The sequence below is a fragment of the Natator depressus genome, chromosome 27 (assembly GCF_965152275.1).
Source record: "Natator depressus isolate rNatDep1 chromosome 27, rNatDep2.hap1, whole genome shotgun sequence".
In the NCBI taxonomy this organism is placed as follows: domain Eukaryota; kingdom Metazoa; phylum Chordata; order Testudines; family Cheloniidae; genus Natator; species Natator depressus.
The window spans coordinates 7297725-7318249 of record NC_134260.1 but is presented as its reverse complement, the minus strand read 5'-3'; the positions used below and the strand labels follow the sequence as shown (position 1 = coordinate 7318249).

General features: G+C 45.3%; 1 protein-coding gene across 12 annotated transcripts in view; it reads right to left on the bottom strand.

Annotated features, from left to right (window-relative positions):
- Positions 1 to 22: 22 nt before the first annotated feature.
- The window catches only part of TANC2 (tetratricopeptide repeat, ankyrin repeat and coiled-coil containing 2), a 683096-nt gene continuing 662593 nt past the window's right edge, over positions 23 to 20525 (bottom strand). For 7 of the 12 annotated variants that reach the window (XM_074940790.1, XM_074940796.1, XM_074940795.1 and 4 more), the window contains 7 exons: positions 17229 to 17404; positions 16812 to 16944; positions 16241 to 16270; positions 15223 to 15314; positions 11867 to 12013; positions 9333 to 9433; positions 23 to 7172 (listed from right to left, as the gene is read on the bottom strand). In XM_074940790.1, the coding sequence (XP_074796891.1) occupies positions 5234 to 7172; positions 9333 to 9433; positions 11867 to 12013; positions 15223 to 15314; positions 16241 to 16270; positions 16812 to 16944; positions 17229 to 17404 (2618 nt within the window). In that variant the 3' untranslated portion in view covers positions 23 to 5233. The remainder of the gene's footprint in view (positions 7173 to 9332; positions 9434 to 11866; positions 12014 to 15222; positions 15315 to 16240; positions 16271 to 16811; positions 16945 to 17228; positions 17405 to 20525) is intronic. The other 5 variants (XM_074940791.1, XM_074940798.1, XM_074940793.1 and 2 more) reach the window with 3 other exon arrangements.

Here is a 20525-nt window from a genome sequence, read left to right as displayed (position 1 = left end):
TATTTAGTACAGATCATCCAAGGGTATATCCTGTACATCTTTGTACTAATTCAAATCCTCTTGAAAGTGGAGCGGACGGACCAGAGACAAAAATGCTGTAATACTACGGACAGTAAAATGCTGGACAGACATGACACCGTCACCGCTGGACGCGACCACATTGGAATCTCTAGGTTATTGATGTATTGGCAAAATGGACCTAAGCACGGAGCGACTCCCCTAGTTTGTCTGGTATGTCAGGGCCCACCAAGGCATAGTGCAGCTAGTGACCTACCTCTGAGGCTTTCCCACCAACCCCTAACAAGACTCTGCGTTCTAGCAGTGGCCAAGCCCCATCTCCTGCGTAACTGAGCAGTAAGCGTAAACGCTCCAGCTCAGGTTGCTAAGTGGCATGAGTGCAGCCGAATGGCTGGTAGAATATAAAGGATACAGTGTATTGATCTGGTGTCCATTCCCTTTAATAGCGCTGATTGGGTTAGTTTTGTTTTCTCCTGGGTGTCGTGTATACATCAGGAAAAGGTTCCAGTGTGATTCAGCTGTTGTCAGGCGTTGCACACAAATGAATCTTGCTAAATAATTCAGCCCTTAGTGGTTTGTATTAGAAAAAGAGTTTGATTGAATAAAAGTCCATCAATTATTCAAGTAATTCTGAAAAAGCAGATCCACCTTCACCATTGTGCTTGTGTCCACATGCATCCCCACCAAATTTTCCTTTGAGCAACCAGAAGTGAGTAAAGGCATTTGCTATGGAGGTCTCTGCGACACTGCACAGTAGATACAGTAGCTATTACCCTAAGCCCTTGTTTAAAGATCAGTAATTGTGGTAGATGAATTGTCTGGAATGTCCAAAGGAAAAATAACAACAACCAAAGAGCTTGCAACAGATCAGCAAGGACACACCTTAGCAATTAAGGTTAAAAAACTCGCAGGCGTGCTTGGTGCTCTAAGTAAGGCGTAGCTGGCACTTCGGTTTTAGCTAGACTTCTTCTGGGTAACCCTGAATATACAATAATCTTTGTACTAGGGTACTGAGTCACTGGTACTTAGCAGCCACCCTCGCCAGGACTTACCTAAACCATCATTTGAATTAAGTATGTGCACAAAAACTTCTAAAGAAACAAAATTCTAGGCCCAGTCTTCCACTAAAACTACCCTAAGTTACCGTGCATGTGATTCCAACAGGCCAGGTCAGCCAACACTGGCACAGTCCCCACCTACACAACAGCATTTCTCTGCACCCAGTAATATAAGGAAGAAGGGGGTACAGCTCAGGCTGTCCAACTCTGTTCTCCCTCTGAGATGGGTCCAAGGGCCTCACTCCTTGAACCCTTCGCTCCTCTAACCCTGTCTTCAAAACTCGCCAGTACCATTCCTAAGCTGGCTTGTAGCGATCACCTTGGAGCCACACACAAAGCTGGTGCCCTCTCCCCTGGGGTTGAGTGAAGTCTTTCCAGCTGGGGAATCCCGATCCGCTCAGCTGGGATAGAAATTCTAGCTCAGTCCAATGCCCAGTGCCCTCTCAAGGTGACTCTGTGTGGAGTCACAGTGACATCTAGTGGCTAGTTTGGTTACAACAAGTATTTGTTTAGGAATACCCCTCAGACTACATTCCAAGGAAAACATTCTTGGGGTCCTGACATAGGCATCAAGAAACTGTTTTACCTGGTGCACCTGAAGAATCCCACTTTCGATGGCAGTCTCAAATTACGTAGCTCCTGCTGGGGCGCTGGTTGGGGGGCCATGGTGGTAGTCTTAATTATGCCAACAGGAGAAATGTACAGGATCTAAGTACAGCCTGTCTGGAAATCCTGACACCAGCCAGGGGTACGGTACAGGATTTTCCTACTTTCCTCAGCAGACAAGCTTACAAGATACACATCTAACCTGAAGGGGGAGGGGAAATCTGAGTGAAATTTCAGTCTTGTGCTCTATTGAGTTGCCTTTAGCTAGTGTACTCTACAACCAAGACAAAATATGACAGCAGATACAAACTAACGGCCATGCCAGATACTAATTATGACTTTGAAGATACAAATGGGGGGTTAAATAAATATTGATTTTTCAATTGAGAATTGTGTTCCTTACCGATCCAGTAACTAAAGAAACAAATAGACCTCAGGTGTCCTAAGAAAATTGCTGGGGAAGCGCTTTAAAAATCACTGCAAATAGTTTTGTATTTAAAAATGACTCAATCTTTTGCTGCTTATATACAACAGTTAGTTCTTGTGCTATAAATGTTATGATTCATTGCTTCATTTCTTTTTTCTTTTTGAAAAATACACGGAGACAAGAGGTGTTATGCTATTTTCTAATGAAGACACTACTCACGCTTAAATAGCCAGTATTTATCATCGTAACAAATTCAAACAGTAAAGTGCACCATTTACAGAGAGAACAGATGGTAAACCATTAGTGCAAGAATCCTGTGAAAATGTAACACACGATATTGTGGAAAAAAAACCCTGCACGCTACAGTATTTAAGCGTTGTTTCATTTTTGTATTAGTGTTAAAGTGTGAGCTGTTTTTTTGCTCCTTAAAACATCTTCATAAACCCACAGTTGTACATGTAAGTGCTTTTAGGGGACATTTCTAAAGTACAGTACTGGAATCACATGGCAGTGAATAGCAAAGCAAAGCACAGTCAGAGATAGTACAATGGCGTTATCTTCGACAAGGATCATTCAGTTTGGATTCTCTTAACAATAAGATTAGAGATGACTGGCTTATGGCAGCAGCATGTCTCACTTAACTGTATATAAAAAAGGGACGGGGTAAAATTTGATTACTTTGTCCTTTCAGAAGAAACTACTGAAGCTAAAAAGCCATCCATTTGTTCAGGAAAGACAGGGCTTTGAACAAAAACATGATGTTATTAAAAAAAATCAATGGACACAATCTAGCTAGCTTGGTGCACTGTAGGGAAGATTCAAACAATCAGTTGCTCCTTATAAGGTAGAACACACTTAAAAAAAGAGAGAAACAATACTGGTCAGTATCCTTTTCAATGACAGAAATAGTGCATGCAGCTTCCTTTCTTCGTGGCCCAGTCTAAGGGTGTTGGGAAGGCGGCATAGGTAACTGGGAAGGCTCCCACTTTTATAACCTGCTTAGAGATCCCTGTAATAAAGCAAAGGGAGAAAATTCTTCCTGCCCCTTGGGGAAAAAAATAAACCTCCAATACAAAGGCTGTCTTGGAGAAATATAAAAGTGTCCCACAAATATCCGAGTGGAAGAAACGTAATCCCCGAAAGAACACAGAGGCAAAACCAAGAGTACTTTCCATCTGTCAGTGAGAGACACTCCTGGCTGTCCCAAGGGTGGCGCCTCTCAGTTTGGTCTAAGTAGTGAAATTACAACAAATGGTGCTGAGCCACTTTAATCAAAGCCAGGGGTTGCTAAGAGTTTTAGGGCCGGATCCTCAACTGGTTTAAAACATCGTAGCTGTGCTGCGGTCACAACGGTGACGCCGATTTACACTAGCTGAGGATCTACCCTTAACTGGGTTCAATGCATGTTTCCTTTTATGACAAGATTCACGTAGCCCTCTGGAAACAAACCACGTGAACTCTTTCCAAGGACCAATTCCCTTCGTAAGAGTTGATATGAGATGCAATACTGGGCAACAGGCACTGGTTTGCTTTAAAACAAGCTACAATATTACTGCTCTTCCCATCCACCTGGCTGTTTGCTCTCAGTTACTGAAAAGGCAGATTAAAAACGTAACCAACAATAAATCAAGCAAAGAAAGCTCCCTCTATGCAAACAAAACTCCAGAAAATTCTTGGAAAGTTCTGTAAAAATGGTTTTTGGAAATGTCCCCTGCTTTTCACACCGACTCAATACTAGTTGCATCTGATTGAAAAGAAAAAGAAAGAAAGAAACCAGAACAAAACAAAAACATTTTCCTGAAATAGAGCACATAAATTAATTATAAATATCTCTCTTAACTACAGGTTCTTAAAGAGCAAAACATCGTCTCTAACATTTACAGGTATGGAACACAGCAACCGCTTTCCAAAATTCCAGGAACAAACTTGCAGCTCTAAGAAACACACATTTTACTCATTAATCCCTTGGAGGAGTGCAGCCCCGCACTGCAGCACGCAGCTTCCAAAGAGTAGGTGCAAACACAAAGGAAATGGCAAGGCAAGGCTGTGTGTTCAGAAGGACTTTACTAAAGTGACTCCTTGGACACTTTCTGGCTTGGAAACCTCCATGTCACGTTAGGCAGCATGATCAAAAAAAGATCTAAGATTCCTTCCTCCATTGAGGGTTTCCTATTCAAATTTTCCTCGCAAGCAAAACGAAAACCCATTAAACTGTCCTGGTGAAAATGTGGTGGTGTGTGTGAGATGCACTCATCTGCTGGAGGTGTGAAGAAAAGGTTGCAGTTAATTCTGCTTACAAAATGCACAAGAGGTTTCTAGCCAATTCCTTTGGCCGATTAAAATTCACAAAAGGGGCAGAGTTTGATTGCTCTCTAAATATTTTTAAAATGCCTCAGAGTAAATCAATACTGTGGCATTTGGAACGTAGCTGTCGAAGTAGCAAAGATCTTATGGTCCCCACTCATTCCGACAGGCTACGGTATTAAAAACAACAAAGACATCCAATTCAGATTAAAATGCTTTTAAACCAGCTCAAGCAGGTTGGTTATTATGCATAGCTACTTGTTATCAAAAGCAAATAAAGCCCCATTCGGTGCAGATAACGAGCTCTTTGTGGGCAAGAGACAAGTGGGAAGATGAAGACTCTGGTTGTCTAGAGGAATACCGGACAATGCAAATTTTGAAAAGGCTGCCAATTCTTAGCCAGCTTCCACCAGGAATTTTCATAAGCATTTTCATGAGAGCTCCTTAAAACCAAAGAAACCAGTTAGATTTGAACATGAACTCTTGCAAAGAGCTGGTTACCTCCCACTGTATAGGGGACCTATCTGGGTTAACCCACTCCATGTACTAACATATCCTGATTGACAGCTGAAACCTGGGAGGGAACTCAGTCTGAATTGGGCAAACAATACTGGCTTGTTTGATGTTGGCTTCACCGTCAGCTGGGTACCAAAGGATTCTGAGCACGTGCACGGCTGTCTGATCACCACACAGAAATTACCGGAGAAACTTGCTCATGTAGCTACCAAATAGAAATAATAGTAATAATAAAAATATAGGTGGGAATCAAGCCTGGAAACGTGTGCTGAAAACATAAGGGTCTTACTCCAACAAGTGTCTTTTACACATTAGACTCCACAAACGGTCTCTTTGGTTTGATAGGGGAGGTCTGCCCTTGTCTAGAGTCCCTGGAGAGCTGCCTGTACAGGTTGTCCTGATAGGCCTGTGCAACGGGCAGTGTCCTAGCCACCTTAACATCTGGATATGAGGAGGCTTGGCTGACTCTCTCCAGGAGGTCTCCCCGGGACCCATTGGCTAGCATCCCATGGGGGCTGTAATAGTCTTCCTCTAGCAAATGGCCATTCTGTGCATTGTTGGTTTTGTTATAAAAGGCAATGTTGCTGATTGAAGAAGGTGGGCTAAACGATTCTGGCTGGGGGAGGTTTCCAGGAGATGTCGGACTAATAACAGTATCCACTGAAGACACAGCCCAGGTCCGGGTCTGTTGGTGGAGATGGGGGTACTGCTGAGTCCGAGCGGTTTTATCTATAATTCCCATGAACGGCGTGGTCCTGGAACGGGCTGGTTCACTGGGGTAACTCCCCTGAGGTGGAGAGACTGGAGAAAGTTCATCACATGATCTGTCATAGGTTGGCTTGAGAGGGATCTCCATTTGCTGAATAGAAGCAGAAGGGCGGAAGGTAGGAGTCAGGTTGGAGGTGGATGAGATGCTATTGCTAGAAGGGGAGAATCGGAGGCCAACACTTTGAGAATGAAGCAGCGGTCTTGGAGTTGGTGGGTGAGGCTTTATTTCGTTGGGGTTGATAGTAATGGGCCTTCTGATTAGGTGAGACACATCAGGAGAACCAAGCTGGCTGGAGGGAAGGGAAGAACGTTCCAGATCAAGCTTTGAATGACAGACCGGATAATAGGAAGCGGACTGACTGCGCCCAATCTGCGGGGTCTGACTGTATCTCATTCCACCCCTGTATGCTGAGGAAGGCCTCTGTGGAAGATCTTCTTTAGTGAGCCCTCCATGCTGGCAGATAGCTCCTGCGCTAAGGCTGGCTTGAACATGTTGCACTGGTCTACCGTCACCCACTATTCCACTAATTGAACCTTGGTAGACCAACCTACTCTGACCAACTCCCATTTCCCCGGATGCAGACTGGTATTTGCTGGCCATAGAATGGGCAACTTGGCTGTAAGCACCGGTTGGAATCACAGTACTAGAATGCACGGCAGAGCTCGGCTGGTTGCTTCTTACGATCTGCGCCTTGGCTGGCTGTAGCCTGTGCCCTTGCTGTGGGACTGCAACAGGAATCTGGGGAATCTGGAAGGACCTCTGTGTCATTTTGGATAACGGAGACTTTGGTCTACCAGGGAGTTGGTTAACACTAGGTTCTTGCTGGTAACGTACTGGGGAGCCAGACTGGGCCCTATAGACACTTATACTTTCTGCAGGAGGGCTGGCTCGATACTGAGGACCTCTACGGAGGGGTGAAGGTGGTGGACTTTGATATTCTTTCCCTTGACCTCCAACTGGAGGTGGACTGAAGCGGTAAGAGGAACCTTGGTGAGCAGGGGAAGTATGTGGCGGACTAGGCCTGTAATGATTGTTCTGGTGTGTTGGAGACAGAGCAGGAGAGGTGGACTGGTACCCTTGTCTTGTTGGTGAACCCACAGAACTATTGGATCTGAAGTCAAAAACTTGATGTGACCCAAGAGGTGAGCCCGAAATATAGGCTGAATCCCGGTGAGCGGGGGAAGGGGGTGGGCTCTGGATGATGGGAAGCCCTTGGCTGGGCCTCGACTCTGTCTGTAAGCCAATGGAAACATTTTCTACATCCTGCTCAAGATACTCCTCTTCAAAGAGATCTTGCACAGAGTACAGTTCTTCATGCTGGGCTTCAGCTTCCGGCTCCGCTGGGGGTTGCTGCTGCTGTTGCATCTGTCTACATTCTTCCTCCACTCTCATCAGCAGCCGCTGGATCTCACGATTGTTCGGACACAGCTTGATGGCCTCGTTCAGATCCTCCAGGGCTGCTGAAAACTGCCTGCTTGACAAGGGGACAGACATGAGAATTGAAGTTACTCTGGATTTGAATGAAGCCTTTTGGGGATTCTATTGAGCTTGAGCAGCTTGTCTTTACTTAGGGAGAGGCTGTGATCTCTACAGCGGCTTTCTCGAGCTCTGCCTTATGTGCCTCCATTTGGTTACTTTACACCAAACAAAGAAAAACATTGTTAGTCATTCTGGGTAGGAGGGAGACACATTACTGGGACAGCACAACCCAGCCCGGTAATTATCCTTTCACTTGGAGAGTGCTTTACATATTAATTACCCCTCAAAGCACCCCATAAGCTTTGTCAGCAGATTGTCCCCAGTTTACAGAAGGGGAAAATGAAGCACAAGACGTTGTGCCAAGCTCACCACTGGAGTAAGCAAGAGCAACTCTGTCCACTTCGACGGAGCTGCAGCTGCTCATGCCAGTGGCCCATTTAGCTTCTTCTGACTTGCCCAAGGCCCCATAATGGCAGGGGTGGCTCTAGAACTCCAGGGTTCCCGCAGTCAATGCATAAGACCAGGCTGCCTCTCGGACTTTGCTGGGTACTGGGTTTGTCTCCTCAGGATGAAGGGAACAAAGCAGGGAGAGGTCCCAACAGTCACAAGCTCGCAAGGCCCCCGTGGAAGATGCTCTTTGGGACTGACACTGTGAAGGCTAGCCTATGAGGAGTAAGGGGATGGGGTATTCAGGGGAGGTGGGTTGTCATTTACAGGGACACTGTTAGCTTTTGAACAAAATTGAATCTATTTGAACACAATTGTGATCTGGTGGTGAACAGCCTCCAGATTCAACATGTGACTTTGTATAAAATGCTCCCGTTCACTGTTCCATCATAGAGAAAGAAAAACCCCAAATGCCTCCCACCACTTTGGTAAGACCCACTCCAAACCAGGGGAGAGCAGGTAAGGTAACTGCATTCCCCAGACCTACGCTGATCTCAATGGTGATGCTGGCGCACAAACAAGGAAGGAACCAAAAAGAGCCATGCTGAGCCTGTTTCATTAGAGAGATGGGGAAACAATGCTGCCTGCATGTAGGAAAGGACCAAATTATCTGGAAAAGGCATTTGAGGGTTAAACGTCTGTAAATGTTTTGCAGCCAGTGGAGAAGGAAAACATTCAAGGAAAGCTACAAAATGTCAGTCTGCTTCAACTAGCTGGGCTTGTCTCTGGAAGAGAAGGTCATGGGTTTGCTCCCACATAAGACTTGAGCTCCCTGCAGTGATAGCTAGGGTAGACGCACAGTTAAAAGTGTTGTCTTTGGGATGAGAAGTTAAACTGCGGGGTCTTCTCCTCAGCTCTGATGTTTACACAAATGGACATTAAATATCCTCTGGCTAATGGGGAGGCTTTGCACTGCCATGCAGGCAAAAGTGGTGTCTCACTCCACTGACTGAGCAGAGACTAGCAGTCGTGCAGTGACAGCGTGCTCAGCTCCTGAGGGAGAGACTCAAAAGCAAACCCTCCTGCCACTCCAGGAATGGCATTGACCGGTTCTGCAGGGATCTCGTCTCCCTGGGCCTTCAGGGAGATTTCATGAGGGAATCCTCCTGGCTGCATCTGAAATGTAGCGAGATCTCGCGATCACATTTGTCTAGGGCCCAGTATGGTGCGTGAGCTATTGCTGAAAGCACGCTGGCCTGGCATTTGCCCACAAAGTCACTGCACTACTGGCAGCCAAAGTTTTGCCTTGAAGAAGAACCTTTAGAATGGACAGATTCATAGATTCCTAGGCCAGAAGGGACCATTGTGACCATTTCATCGTCGTACCTCCTGTAGAACCCAGGCCATAGCAATTCTATGAATGAATCCTTGCTCCCAGTCCAATAGCTGCGGGTGAACTAGAGTGTGTCTTTTAGAAAAGTCATTCAGTTGTGATTTGAAGCTGTCCGGTGATGTAAGGTGCTGAGTATATTCCAACAAACTCAACTACAACCAGCTTCTCAAAAGTTCACATGAACATGCTCCACAGGGATTACTAAATAAGGGAGGATGTTGGTTTTGGGGTCTTTTACAGCCGCCCTAGTCAATGTTCCTTTGCAATTTGTTCTTACGGGGATACTCATGTAGTTTTGCATGGTCAATTCCTACACCGCTGTGCCCATACTTGCAGAGAACAGCCCCTCTCACTTCTCTCTCTCTCTCGCCTCACCTGCTGCTGCGTTTGGCCCTTGCTCTTGCATAGTAAGCTTCATAAGATTTCGGTTTCAGCTCCAGTGCTTTAGTGGCAAATTCCTCCGCCATTCCAAAATCCTGTCATTACAATAGGTGTGTAGATAAGTAATTGAATATATATATATATATATATAAATAAAAAATATATACAACTTGGGAACAAAACAAAATTATATGGACAAAGTTTTTGCATGTAGAGTTGGAAAACCTGATGGTACTTTTAACATGGATCAGACATCATTGATAGCAAGAGAGCTACAACGGTGTCCAGAAGAGGCAAACCCATTTCATAATGTTAGACACTGTACGGCATCCACACTAACCCAAGGTGAAAATTTCTCTCAGATTTGCTCCTTTCTCTACCTCTTGGATCCCAATCAAGGGCATGCAGTCCCTGTGCAGTAACCTACATCCTCCAGTGAACATCTGCTCTCACAGAGACTAGAAGGTCATCTCAGGAAGGATTTTCCACTGTTGAAACCATTAGGAAACCCTTCCCCCCACCCCTCCACTCCCCCCGGTGACTGTGTCTGGCACACACACTAACACTAGGGATCGTGAATAACACTCCTCCGGGAGGAAAGGGATATCGGTGCCTATATAGCTATGTGCACCAATGTACAGGTACAACTGTAGGACCCGTTCGCAGTGCACTCTCTCTCACTTCCCTCTGTTCCTCCCCTTTAGGGACTACTTAGAAAACACTGACTTGGGGGTGAAGGGGAAGGTGGTGGAACGGAATGCAGATTGGTTAAAATGCTCGTGTGTGGCATTGCCATGAATGGTACATTATCGGCTAAGGTATAACTCTTCCTGATTGCCCTTCCCTTGACCTTGTCTTCCCTAGTGCCCATGTGCCTCGCCACAGAGCTCATGTGAGCACTCAATAGGGTGCCCACTTGCCAGTGGGGTGGCTTTGGTACAGCACCCGCTTGCCCATCATGTCTAGCAATGGCTTTGGGGTGTAACAGTCAGCAGTTCTAGGATACGGTGTTTAATACAATTCCTTTTCGCTTAAAAAATAAGCAAGGCAAACTCCGCTGGGCTCCAAATGGAGTTTATCAGGGCACACTGGCTGCAGTCACTCACGAGTGTAACTTGGAAAAGCTTTTGGCATCTTATATACTGAAAAGGACTTCTGTGAACCATAGCTGTGTGCTACTTTACCAGTTCATACAACGTTCCCAGGCAAGTATGCACTGTCAATATGACTTTGATTTTGACTGTATTTGGCTCATGCAATACTAATCATAATGTACCAACCAGCCATTGAAACAGGTCATTTGTATCTTAAGAAAACCATGTCTTCAGAACAGAAACCCATGGAGGAAAGCTCGCTTAGTTTCAGTTCTATTTCCAGACACTTGTCTTTTATTCAAATATCTTTTTTGCTTGGTTTAAAATTGATTAACTGTTTCTTGAACATATCAAGGCTTCTTATGAAATAAATTTCTGCACCCAAATACACAAAAAATGATAAGAGTGGGTCTACAGGGACTGATTTTAGTTTGCATCTGCAATTCCAGTCACTCAGCTATCGAAATCACTTATCAGAGGATGCAATCTGTGGTTTAGATGTCCATGTGAGCTAAATTATGGGTGCAATGATATGCCCCTGCAATTTTGTGCCAAAAAAAAAGAAAAGGAAAAAAGAGGAAGTTTTAAGGCTTGGCTGAAAATTTGGCCCTGAAAGTGCAGGCTTAGCAGAAAGTTGGCTTGTTTAAAGGTGAGTTTAACATCTCTGTAGTGTTCTCTGATTGTTGTGTTGTTTGCTAGCCAGCATTAAGATCACTACACATGTCACTTTCATCTATCTCCTTCAACAGCTTAAAGAAATGAAGGCATCACAAAGTCCCCTCCCTTGCATTATAATCCTGGCCAGCACCTGGGTCTGATGAAGACTTTCACTTCTCAAATCTATGGAGACTGGTCAGGTTGTGGAGATGTGATGCTCTCAGAATCCAGAGAAGGGGAGAGGTGGCATGTGTCTCTTTTGGAGGAACAGAGAGACTCCAGAAGATTATCCCTATGTGCAGCTAAATTAGAGCAGGGGGAAGAACAGGGACATGGTGTTCTGGGAGGAGGGAGGGAGAGTGTTTCTGGATGAGTCATCGCCCTGGGGAAGTGAGAGCTCTCTAAGCTCCCCGATTTCAAATTCATTGGTATTCAAATGATCACATCTACTGACTCCACCCCTCACCACTGCCCTCGATATCAGAGAAATACTAACCTCTCCACCCTCAAATTCATATTGTCATCAGAAATGAGTAATAAAAAATTCAGAAAGCTCTAAACATGGAAATGAATTTTTAATCGTTTGAAATGAGTATTAAATCACTACTTTACTTCTTCCGAATTGTAAATACCAGTGCTCTGTGAAGGACAACCAGGTTACAAAGAGGAGAGATTTCAGAGGCCATAGCAGAACTGTGGGAGAGACACACTCTGTTATGCGCAGGCAGGAAGCTGGCAGCTTGCTCTGAAGGGACTTGAAGAGTGTGTGGAACTTACGTTCATTTTCCTTCGACATCGGGAGAGGTTGAGGAGGAGTGACACCTTCAGCTCACGGAAGGTTTTCAGGTCTTCTCCAAATCCTTCTCTGGGGAATTTCTTCAACGCATACTGGTAGCGCTGTGCAGCTTCCTTCACTTTACCTTTCTAATAGAAGGGTAAGATGTCAAAATACACCACTTGGTTGATTGAAGAGTGGCAGCAGCTCGTTAATTGCTGAAAAGCAGCCCATTAATCAGCTGCAGTGACTGTATGGGCCAGGTAACACCGCTTAGGTGCTGTTCTCCTTTTCAGAAAGAACAGCCAGAACATTTGATCAAGGGAATGGTTTCTAAACTGGAGATGCATTCTGCAAGAACTGCTCCCCCAGTTCACGCAGAGATCTCAAGCTACAGTAGAAAACACAGCAGGAACTTTGTAGAAACAAGAATCTATTTTATAGCTAGATTTGTCTGAGTTTGGCTGCCACTGCCCTGTCTACAGCAACAGTCTTGGGTGCGTTCCTCCAGTCCTGTAGCACAATACAGAAACATTAATGACACTGCTTTACGAAAGCATTATGGACAGTTTCTTTAAAAATTCTCCTTCTTCACTGCTAGAAATTGGCTTTAGAGCAAACTTCTCATTGCCCTCCTTGGTCCTATCTTTTAGCTGGATGGCAATTGTATCTTATTTCTGGATTTACTGGTATAAGCAAACAAATTCCCTCTTTTAAAAACTCCCTGGAACTGCTGGAATTGAAGCATATTTTGTAGGTAAAGTGCTGTGCTCCTTGTGGGAGATGTAGGGCCAGATTAACCCATCACTGGCCTCTAGGCAAACATACACCTCTGGGCCCTTACCTTCTAACACCAATAACAACAAATTGACTACATGACATTAATACCACAGTACGCTGACATAATTCAATTCAAGTGGCAGGGGATGCAGAAATAAGTTAAGGTCCCCATAGTAATATTAGCTCACCCATACTGCACATAGGGCCAAGTCCTTAGCCCAACACTCAGTCAGGCACATCTGGCATACAGGGTTACAGCGTCTGCACCACTCAGGTTTGGGCTGGCCATCCCTCCGTCATGATGAAAGGACAGCTGGGCCAAACCCACGTGGCGCTGTGAACCCACATGTAGAGGAGGTCCATTCTGGTTCTCCCCCCCAAATTGGGCCCTAGGCACATGCCTAGTTCGCTTATGCATTAATCCATCCCCGGGGAAGTGATAAGTGCTTTAGAAATATCACAGAGAGATCAGATAGAATTCCTTCACCCACTACTGTAATGCAGCTACCTCTGGCATGTAACATGGCAGCAATATTACATAACTGTTGGGCAAGGGTACCTGAAGGTGGACACTTTCTAGATGTCATATACTGGTTACTGTAATTTCCAACACTGATGTAACGAACAGTTAATCTAATAACAAGCACCCTGATGAAGCGAAAGATTTTTTAGAGTAAATTCCATACGCTGAAGGGCTACAAGGTTGAAAGTTGTAGAAAATCAGACTGAACGTTGCCCTTTCTTCTCACATGGATGGAAAAGGGCACGGCATGTAAAAACAGTATCATTCTTCAAAAGGATCCGGTAAAATCTGTTCTATACTGGGTATGTTTCCCTCCCCATGTGATGTGCTGCCCTGCAAGCTATGCCAGGCACTCAGGCTGGAGTGAACAATTATGCGTAGTGACCTCTCCCTGGGCAAATGGCAGTACTGAAAGCTGCTCTATGGCTTGACTGTGCAGGGGACATCCATGTGAGGAGAACCTGGAGACGCTTACTATGTGACCTCATGGAAATGAGGCACAGTCAAAGAGGGTGCCCTTTGAGCGTGTTGGCTCACAGGTGATTCAGGCGCATTTCCTCTTGCTCCAGGCAAGACTCTGACATCTGGGCCTTTACCGTGTGTTGGAGGTGGGGCGGAGCTGCTCTGCCTCAGGAGCAGCACTGGAGATGCTGTGTCTCTGGCAGGTCCAATGTCTTCTGGGCTGCTCCGTGTGCAAGTGGGGAGCAATTCGTTTCACCCATTAGAAGGGAGCAGCTTGCTCCTATCGGCCAGTGTATGAGGGGGACAAAGCCATGATCCCACCTCTTTCCCAACTGCTTTTAGGCACCCTGACTTTCTTGAGGAGGAACAAGTAGTCTTCGCATTCCCTACAGACTGAGCAGCCCAAGGATTGCTACGGTGGGAGGCCCATGAACAGACATGCATGGGAAGAGGGATGCATGCCCCTTTCTTTCACCCTGAGCTAGCCCCTCTGGGCAAGCAGGGACTGTGTGTGGCATAGAAGCAAACATTCAATCCCTATGAATGAGTGTTCTGTGTTGCTCAGCAGAAGCCTAAGATTAATGAGATCCACTGGCAGACCTCCTCAGCTTGAAGGATGGTAGCTATTGCCTTTGTTCTGGATGGAGGATTTGAGTCTGGTGGAATCCTTAGGGCTTAGACATGTGAGTGAAGGGGAGGCCTCTCTGAGGGGGAGGATAAACCTGGTCGTATTATTGTATCTCCGATATTTTTTTTTTTAAATGCACAAATTTGACACATGGGCAGCAATGGGGGAAAAAAAGAGGGAGGGGAAAAACGGGAATTAGGACACATGCAATTCATGACTATCCAGACATTAATTTTGCAGCTGCAAATATTAAGCTTTAAAATCCTTGAGACTCAAGTTCCTCAGTTGTGTCATATATCCCTGGCAGATGAGTTCAGTTACGGTGCCAGCTTTGCATATTTTCTACTTCACTCTCAGACTCACTCTGAATCATCGTTGGACTTACAGCTTCTTGTGTGTGTATGCGAATCTCCAGGCATGGAAGACCAGCTACAAATAAATGCAGAGCAAAGGGCCTCTATTACTGTCATTGTGAAATGTCACCCTAATGGTAATGACAGGCTAAAAAAACCATGTCCTGAGAATTTGCTTTCATTACATGGACATTTTTTCCTGTGACACTCGTATTGTGTTTTCTCCTTGTTGTATAGGAATGACTCTGCTATATAACAATGACACTGCCAAGCTACATCATCAGTGCTATAAAATCCCTGTAAAACGCTTTGGTTCTGGAATTTTCAAGGAGGAAAACCAGTGAAGTCTCACCTCGCATCCAAACCATGCAGACATATTTTGCTTTGTTTCAGCCCTGTTTAAATTTAGCAATCAGAAGGTAAAACTCCTCTGCACTGCAAGAAACGCAGTAAGTGTTGTTTTATTTATAGAAATGTGGCTCTCTCTTGGCTTGGATTAAGGGGGCAAGTGTCGCCGAGCAAACGGACACCTGGAGAACAAGACATCACACCAAGTAACTCCGTAGCCCTCTCACTGTCATCCCTTGGAAAAATCTCTGCTCTCCCTCTCACCTTATAGAACATGTCCCCCTCCTCCATCAGCTTGCTCAAGAGGATGATCATGATGTCTGGTTTGGAGGTGGCCATCGCCCAGGTTGCTGGACCTGTAGTGTACAGGATGCATGATGGGTAAAAAACTCATACAATGCAAGGGTGGTAGGAAGCTAGGTGGAAAAAATATCCTGGGGTGGGAATTTCTGCTGGAGAGAACAACTTGGCGTGGTCAAGGAGCAGACTGCTTCAAATTAAAGAGCTGGCCGTTCATCTTGCATTTCTTAAATGAACACCATCTTCGACACAATGTCTTTCCTTTGTATTCGTTTAAAAAAAGAACCAGGTCTTTCAATGATCACAAGAGGGCAGCACATGTTGTAGAATAAGCTTTGGGGGAAATGGTTTGGTTTAAAAAAAAATGTTTAAAGAGGAAATCAAAGTGATTACATAAAAAAGCATGTTACGTAAATATATATAAATTTAACAGAGCTAATCAATAATTCAGCCACCTAGATATTAGGACTAGGTTTTGATTTGAAACTTCATATGATGTGAAATACTAAAGAATGGAAAATTCAGTAAGCTGGAGAATATAACAACAAAATCTTTTCGGCAGAGCCCACGCTGCAGCAGGTTATTCTAAGGTCTTGTTCCCACAATTGACTCCCCACAGGCAGAGATCTGCACCAATGCAGGGTCTCACTGACTTCAGTGAGTGCAGGCATCCACCCATACAGAGTCAACTGATGGATCAAGGTCTAATACAGCGAGGGAGCAGCGGTAAAAATTTTAGCAGAGTTCATTAGTCTGGGTGAAGAATGAGTCAACCATATTTTAAAAGTGGATCCAATGTGTTTTTCAGGATTAGTTTTTGAGTTCAAGTTATTCTCTGCAACAGTCAAACAAAATATTTTAAGGTGAGGTAAATTAAAAGATTAGGGGTAGAGGGGAATGCATGCAGGCTAAATCAAACAGAAGAAGGCAAAGCTGACAAAGTCATCAGATCAAGCCTGATGCTGACAGCGATGAAATATACCTCGAGGGCGACTCGGTAACGTCTGACAACCTTCAAAGAAAGGAGAAAACAAAAAGTTGTAGGGGGGGGGGAAATGGATGAAGGTGAAAAAAAACAAAAACAAAGAAAGGAAAAAGCAGCAGTGAGAGGCAGGCAGCAAAGAAGCCAATGCACCAGCAAAATCCCCTCCAAGGGCAACGTAACGGGAGTGGCTGTGTGGAGCAGCGCAGTTAACGCTAGGATCTGAAAGCATATACAGAGCATGTGAAAGCAGCAGCTCACAGCAATGCATGAATAGAGTACTGTTGATAGACCGGGACTAGTAAAGGTAGAAAAGCATTACCATAGGAAAGGCCTCGCCAAAGAAACCGCTGCTTATTGGTTACATTTGCTAAGTAGTATGGCAGCAAAAATCACAGTTTAACAAACAGAACATGACAGTAAGAACTCTCGTGCTGCACTCTGGGTAGGAAACAGCAGCTCCGCTTTAACATTCACACAAATGTTACATTTACACTGCACAAAGCAGACCCTCTCCCCAGACGTCTTGCTTTAGTAAACAGCTGAAAGAGGGGTTCCCCCTTCGCCCTACCTATCTTCGCTCCTTTTTTCAGAAGAGTGACCACGACGGAAGTGTTGCGGCACCCCACGGCCCTGTCGAGTGGGCGCATCCCGCTGTAGTCAACATGCTCAATCATGGCACCATGGTCCACCAGAAACTGAACCTGGAATGATGAATGCCACAGTCACCACTGCCCTATGCAAGACCAACCGGGCATAATTCCATGCCACGTGTATGGGGCTCCTGGGACTTATCCTGGGCCCATCACTAGAATATCTGAGATAAAGTTACTCTTGTGTTGCTCTGGTCTGCAGATCTGGGTGCTATGTGAATGCAGGCAACGTGCTCATGATTAACAATAAGATGGGTGAGACATTTGAGCACTAATATTTTATGGTATTTCAGCTGATTGCTTCCTTGTTCTGCAATTATTAACATGGCACTTACCACCTCTGCATCACCATAGAAAGCTGCCAGGTCCAGGGGAGTGCGTCCATTCTTGTCAGCGTGGTCTGTGGCAGCTCCATTCTCCACCAGGGAACGCACCACAGAAAGATGGCCCTTCAGACAGGCCCAGCTGAGGGCAGTCAGTCCTTCTTTGTCCATTAGCGAAATGGACCCACCTGAAAGAGCAAGTGCAAGTCCACGTAGGAGCTCTCTCTTGTACAGGGCTTGGTACTATTAAACAACAACAGTAATCACACTTAGCACTGCTACACAGTAGCACTTTCTATTTGCAGAGTGATGTACAAGTGTTAACTACTTTCCCAGGGTTCCCAGTCTGACTATCCCTGTTTTTCTGATGGAGCCGTTAACTGACTTGCTCAAGGCCACATAAACAGTCAGTTACAGAGTCAGGATAAGGACTCAGGAGAGTTCTTCCTTTAATCACTAGACTATGATGATCAATCCATCAACCTGGCTTTCTGTTGATTTATGTTCCTGTAAGTATAATTAAAGGGAAACCTAATGGCATTATTAGCACAGCCACCATCCATGATTATTAAAGAAATGAACAACATCAAACTTCTTGAGATCCCAAGTCATTATGGACCAAACCCTGAGCAGCTGGGCTGGGCCCTGGGCAGGTGTGTGCATGGAAGAGATGGGAGTGAATCAGCTCCCTGAGAATGCAGAGCAGCTGGAAGCTGCTTCAGCACCACAGTTCCCGTAGCCACTGCAGCTCTCATGCCATCTCTGCAGCAGTTCTGTTACCAGGGCCCCGGCTATGTCTCGAAGAGAATGTGGCGCAAACCTCAAAAACCTGTATATAAACAGCTTCTAAAACAACATACAGGACAATCAGATCCTGTTCTAATGACTTGGCAAGGCCTGAGCTCAGGGGTTTTGCATTTCCACAGCTGCAGGAGATAACAATACTAATAAGTGACGCAGAATTCAGGGAATGCAGCTACCTGCTCTCTCACCAGCTGCTGCAGGGAGGTAATGAGCCCTGTAATCATCTCTTAAAGGTGAACGAAAAGCCAGACTCTAATATGAGGCGAACACTACATTGGCACAGTTGTTACTCTCTGAGCACCAGCAGTGCTGCACACGCAATGTTGGACAGTCCCTGCCTCAAAGAAGTTCAAAATCTAAATCAGTCAGAGGATTAATGGTACCTTGAGGTTGGATAAACACTTGGGAAACCGCTTTATTTTTAAAGCGGAAGACACAGCTCCTGCTCCACTGTAATATTACAGTGATTTGGGGCTAGACTCACCAAGCATTTACAGCAGCTTGAACCCTAGTGGAAGGCCATGGCAACTGAAATCCACCAGAGAGGAGACTGCGACTAACTGGAGTTGGTTCACACCAAAATGCACTTTGTCCCCACTTAGATCTGTAGGCTTTTCTGCCAAACTCCTTATGAATAGCTAGTTGGATTTGAGATCCCTCCCCACAGACATCAAGAAGCCCACTCTTCTCTCTCAGGAACCCTGCCGATATGGACAGAGTCTGGAAAGAGATGCAAAGGCATCCTGGAGTAATCAGCCGTAGTGGCTCTGTCTACACAGGACAAAAAGGTGCTTTTTCAGATGAGTTAGCTTAATTTTATCAACCCCACTTGTCACCCTCCATAGCACTCATGTAATCACAGTTTAAACATCTTTGAGATCAGTTGAGCTGGTGGTGTTGTAGTTATCAAGTTACATTAACTCAGCTGAGCTAACTTGATGGGATCCCCTGTGGGATCAGACACCGTCGATTGAGAGCCAACAGGAGAGGGACCCAAAGTTTTCTTGGACAGTCGGGAGCTACTGAAGGATCATCCAACTTCTGTCTCTCATGATCTAGGTCAGAATCTTTGGCATGAGGGAGGGACATGAGAGAACATAAATAACTCGAGTATGTGAATACTGCTCTTCATGGAAAGGGAAGGGTTCTGTTGCTAGAACAATGGTAATGTTTTCATTCCAAAGTGTGATGAAAGGACCTAAATCAGGTGCATCCCTCTGAAGAAAGTGCTTTTCCACCACCCACAATCATGACTCTATTACCAACAGGTTGAAACACTGTGGTATTGAGGTCTTCTTCTCCACTAGGTAAAATGACAATCTCCAGCAAATTCTATCACATCCACTATGGGTTCTTGACTGGTTCCAAATGCAAAGGGATGACTTACAGCTATCCTCTCAGCAAAAGCAGGGGAGCCAGAAGAATGTATTTTCCAATCCTCTTCATCCATCTAGGTCAATGTGTTCACTGGATAGACCACAAATCCATTTAGATTATCCAGACAACATACCTCGGATATCCGCAGCCTTATTCCTTGCATGTTGGCTTCAAATTTCCCTTTGGAGAGGAGCAAGAGCCTAACATGCTGACACAGGCAAGTTCACTTGGGATACAACCAAGAAAGTCTCCACTGAGAGCTCTAAACACATTCATGGAGCCATGCTTGGGCACAACCTCCAAATTGGAGTGTAGAATGCCAAAAGGATGTGTGGCAACCTCACGGGTCAACAGAGCCAGATGTCTAGTTCAGAAACAGATGGTACTTTGGTTCCCCAAGAGGCATACACCAAACACAGCTTGGATATACACATGTAAGCCCAGTTTTAACTACCACCAATATCCTCTTACTCTGACACCCTTCTCCTACACTGCCCCTCACTCTGTCCTGAACAGCTTTTAAAGCTGCATGGAAGGGTCAGCTAGCCTGTAGTCAGCCAATCAGAGAGCAGCATGCTCATGAAAGTGGTTACAGAGGCATTCTCTTTTCCTAGCTGCACTCTGGGGACCAAGCAGCCAAAGGTTTCCGCTCTATTTTCTTCCAGAATCTTCCTGCACAGGTAAGTACGACTCCCATGAGAATTGGGAAAGGCTAGAAGCCACAACAACCACCAGCCTTTTTAATCCTTTCCAGAGATCAGGACATGCCCTATTCTAGGGTGACACATGAAGACCCCAGGGTATTGATGCACCAGTGCAGCTTTAAGTGCACAATTCAGACTGCTTCAAGGATGTCAAAATGCTGCTCCTAGGCCTATCATGCCTGACCTCTACACATGTGCTAAATCCATGAGGCAGTCATTGCTCTCAGCAGGATCTACACTGGACTCTGCTCACCGTGAGGAGTGACTTTCCTTAAGGTCCTTCAGACCCACTTAGCACTGGGGGAAGCCAAACATGACACAAGCCACTAGCCCTCAACTCTGTCAGGTTAGGGTGACACCCTGGAACTGCTCCCATATGTAGGTGAGTTGTGATTACTGCTGTGGCAGGAAAGGCCCTTTGTGT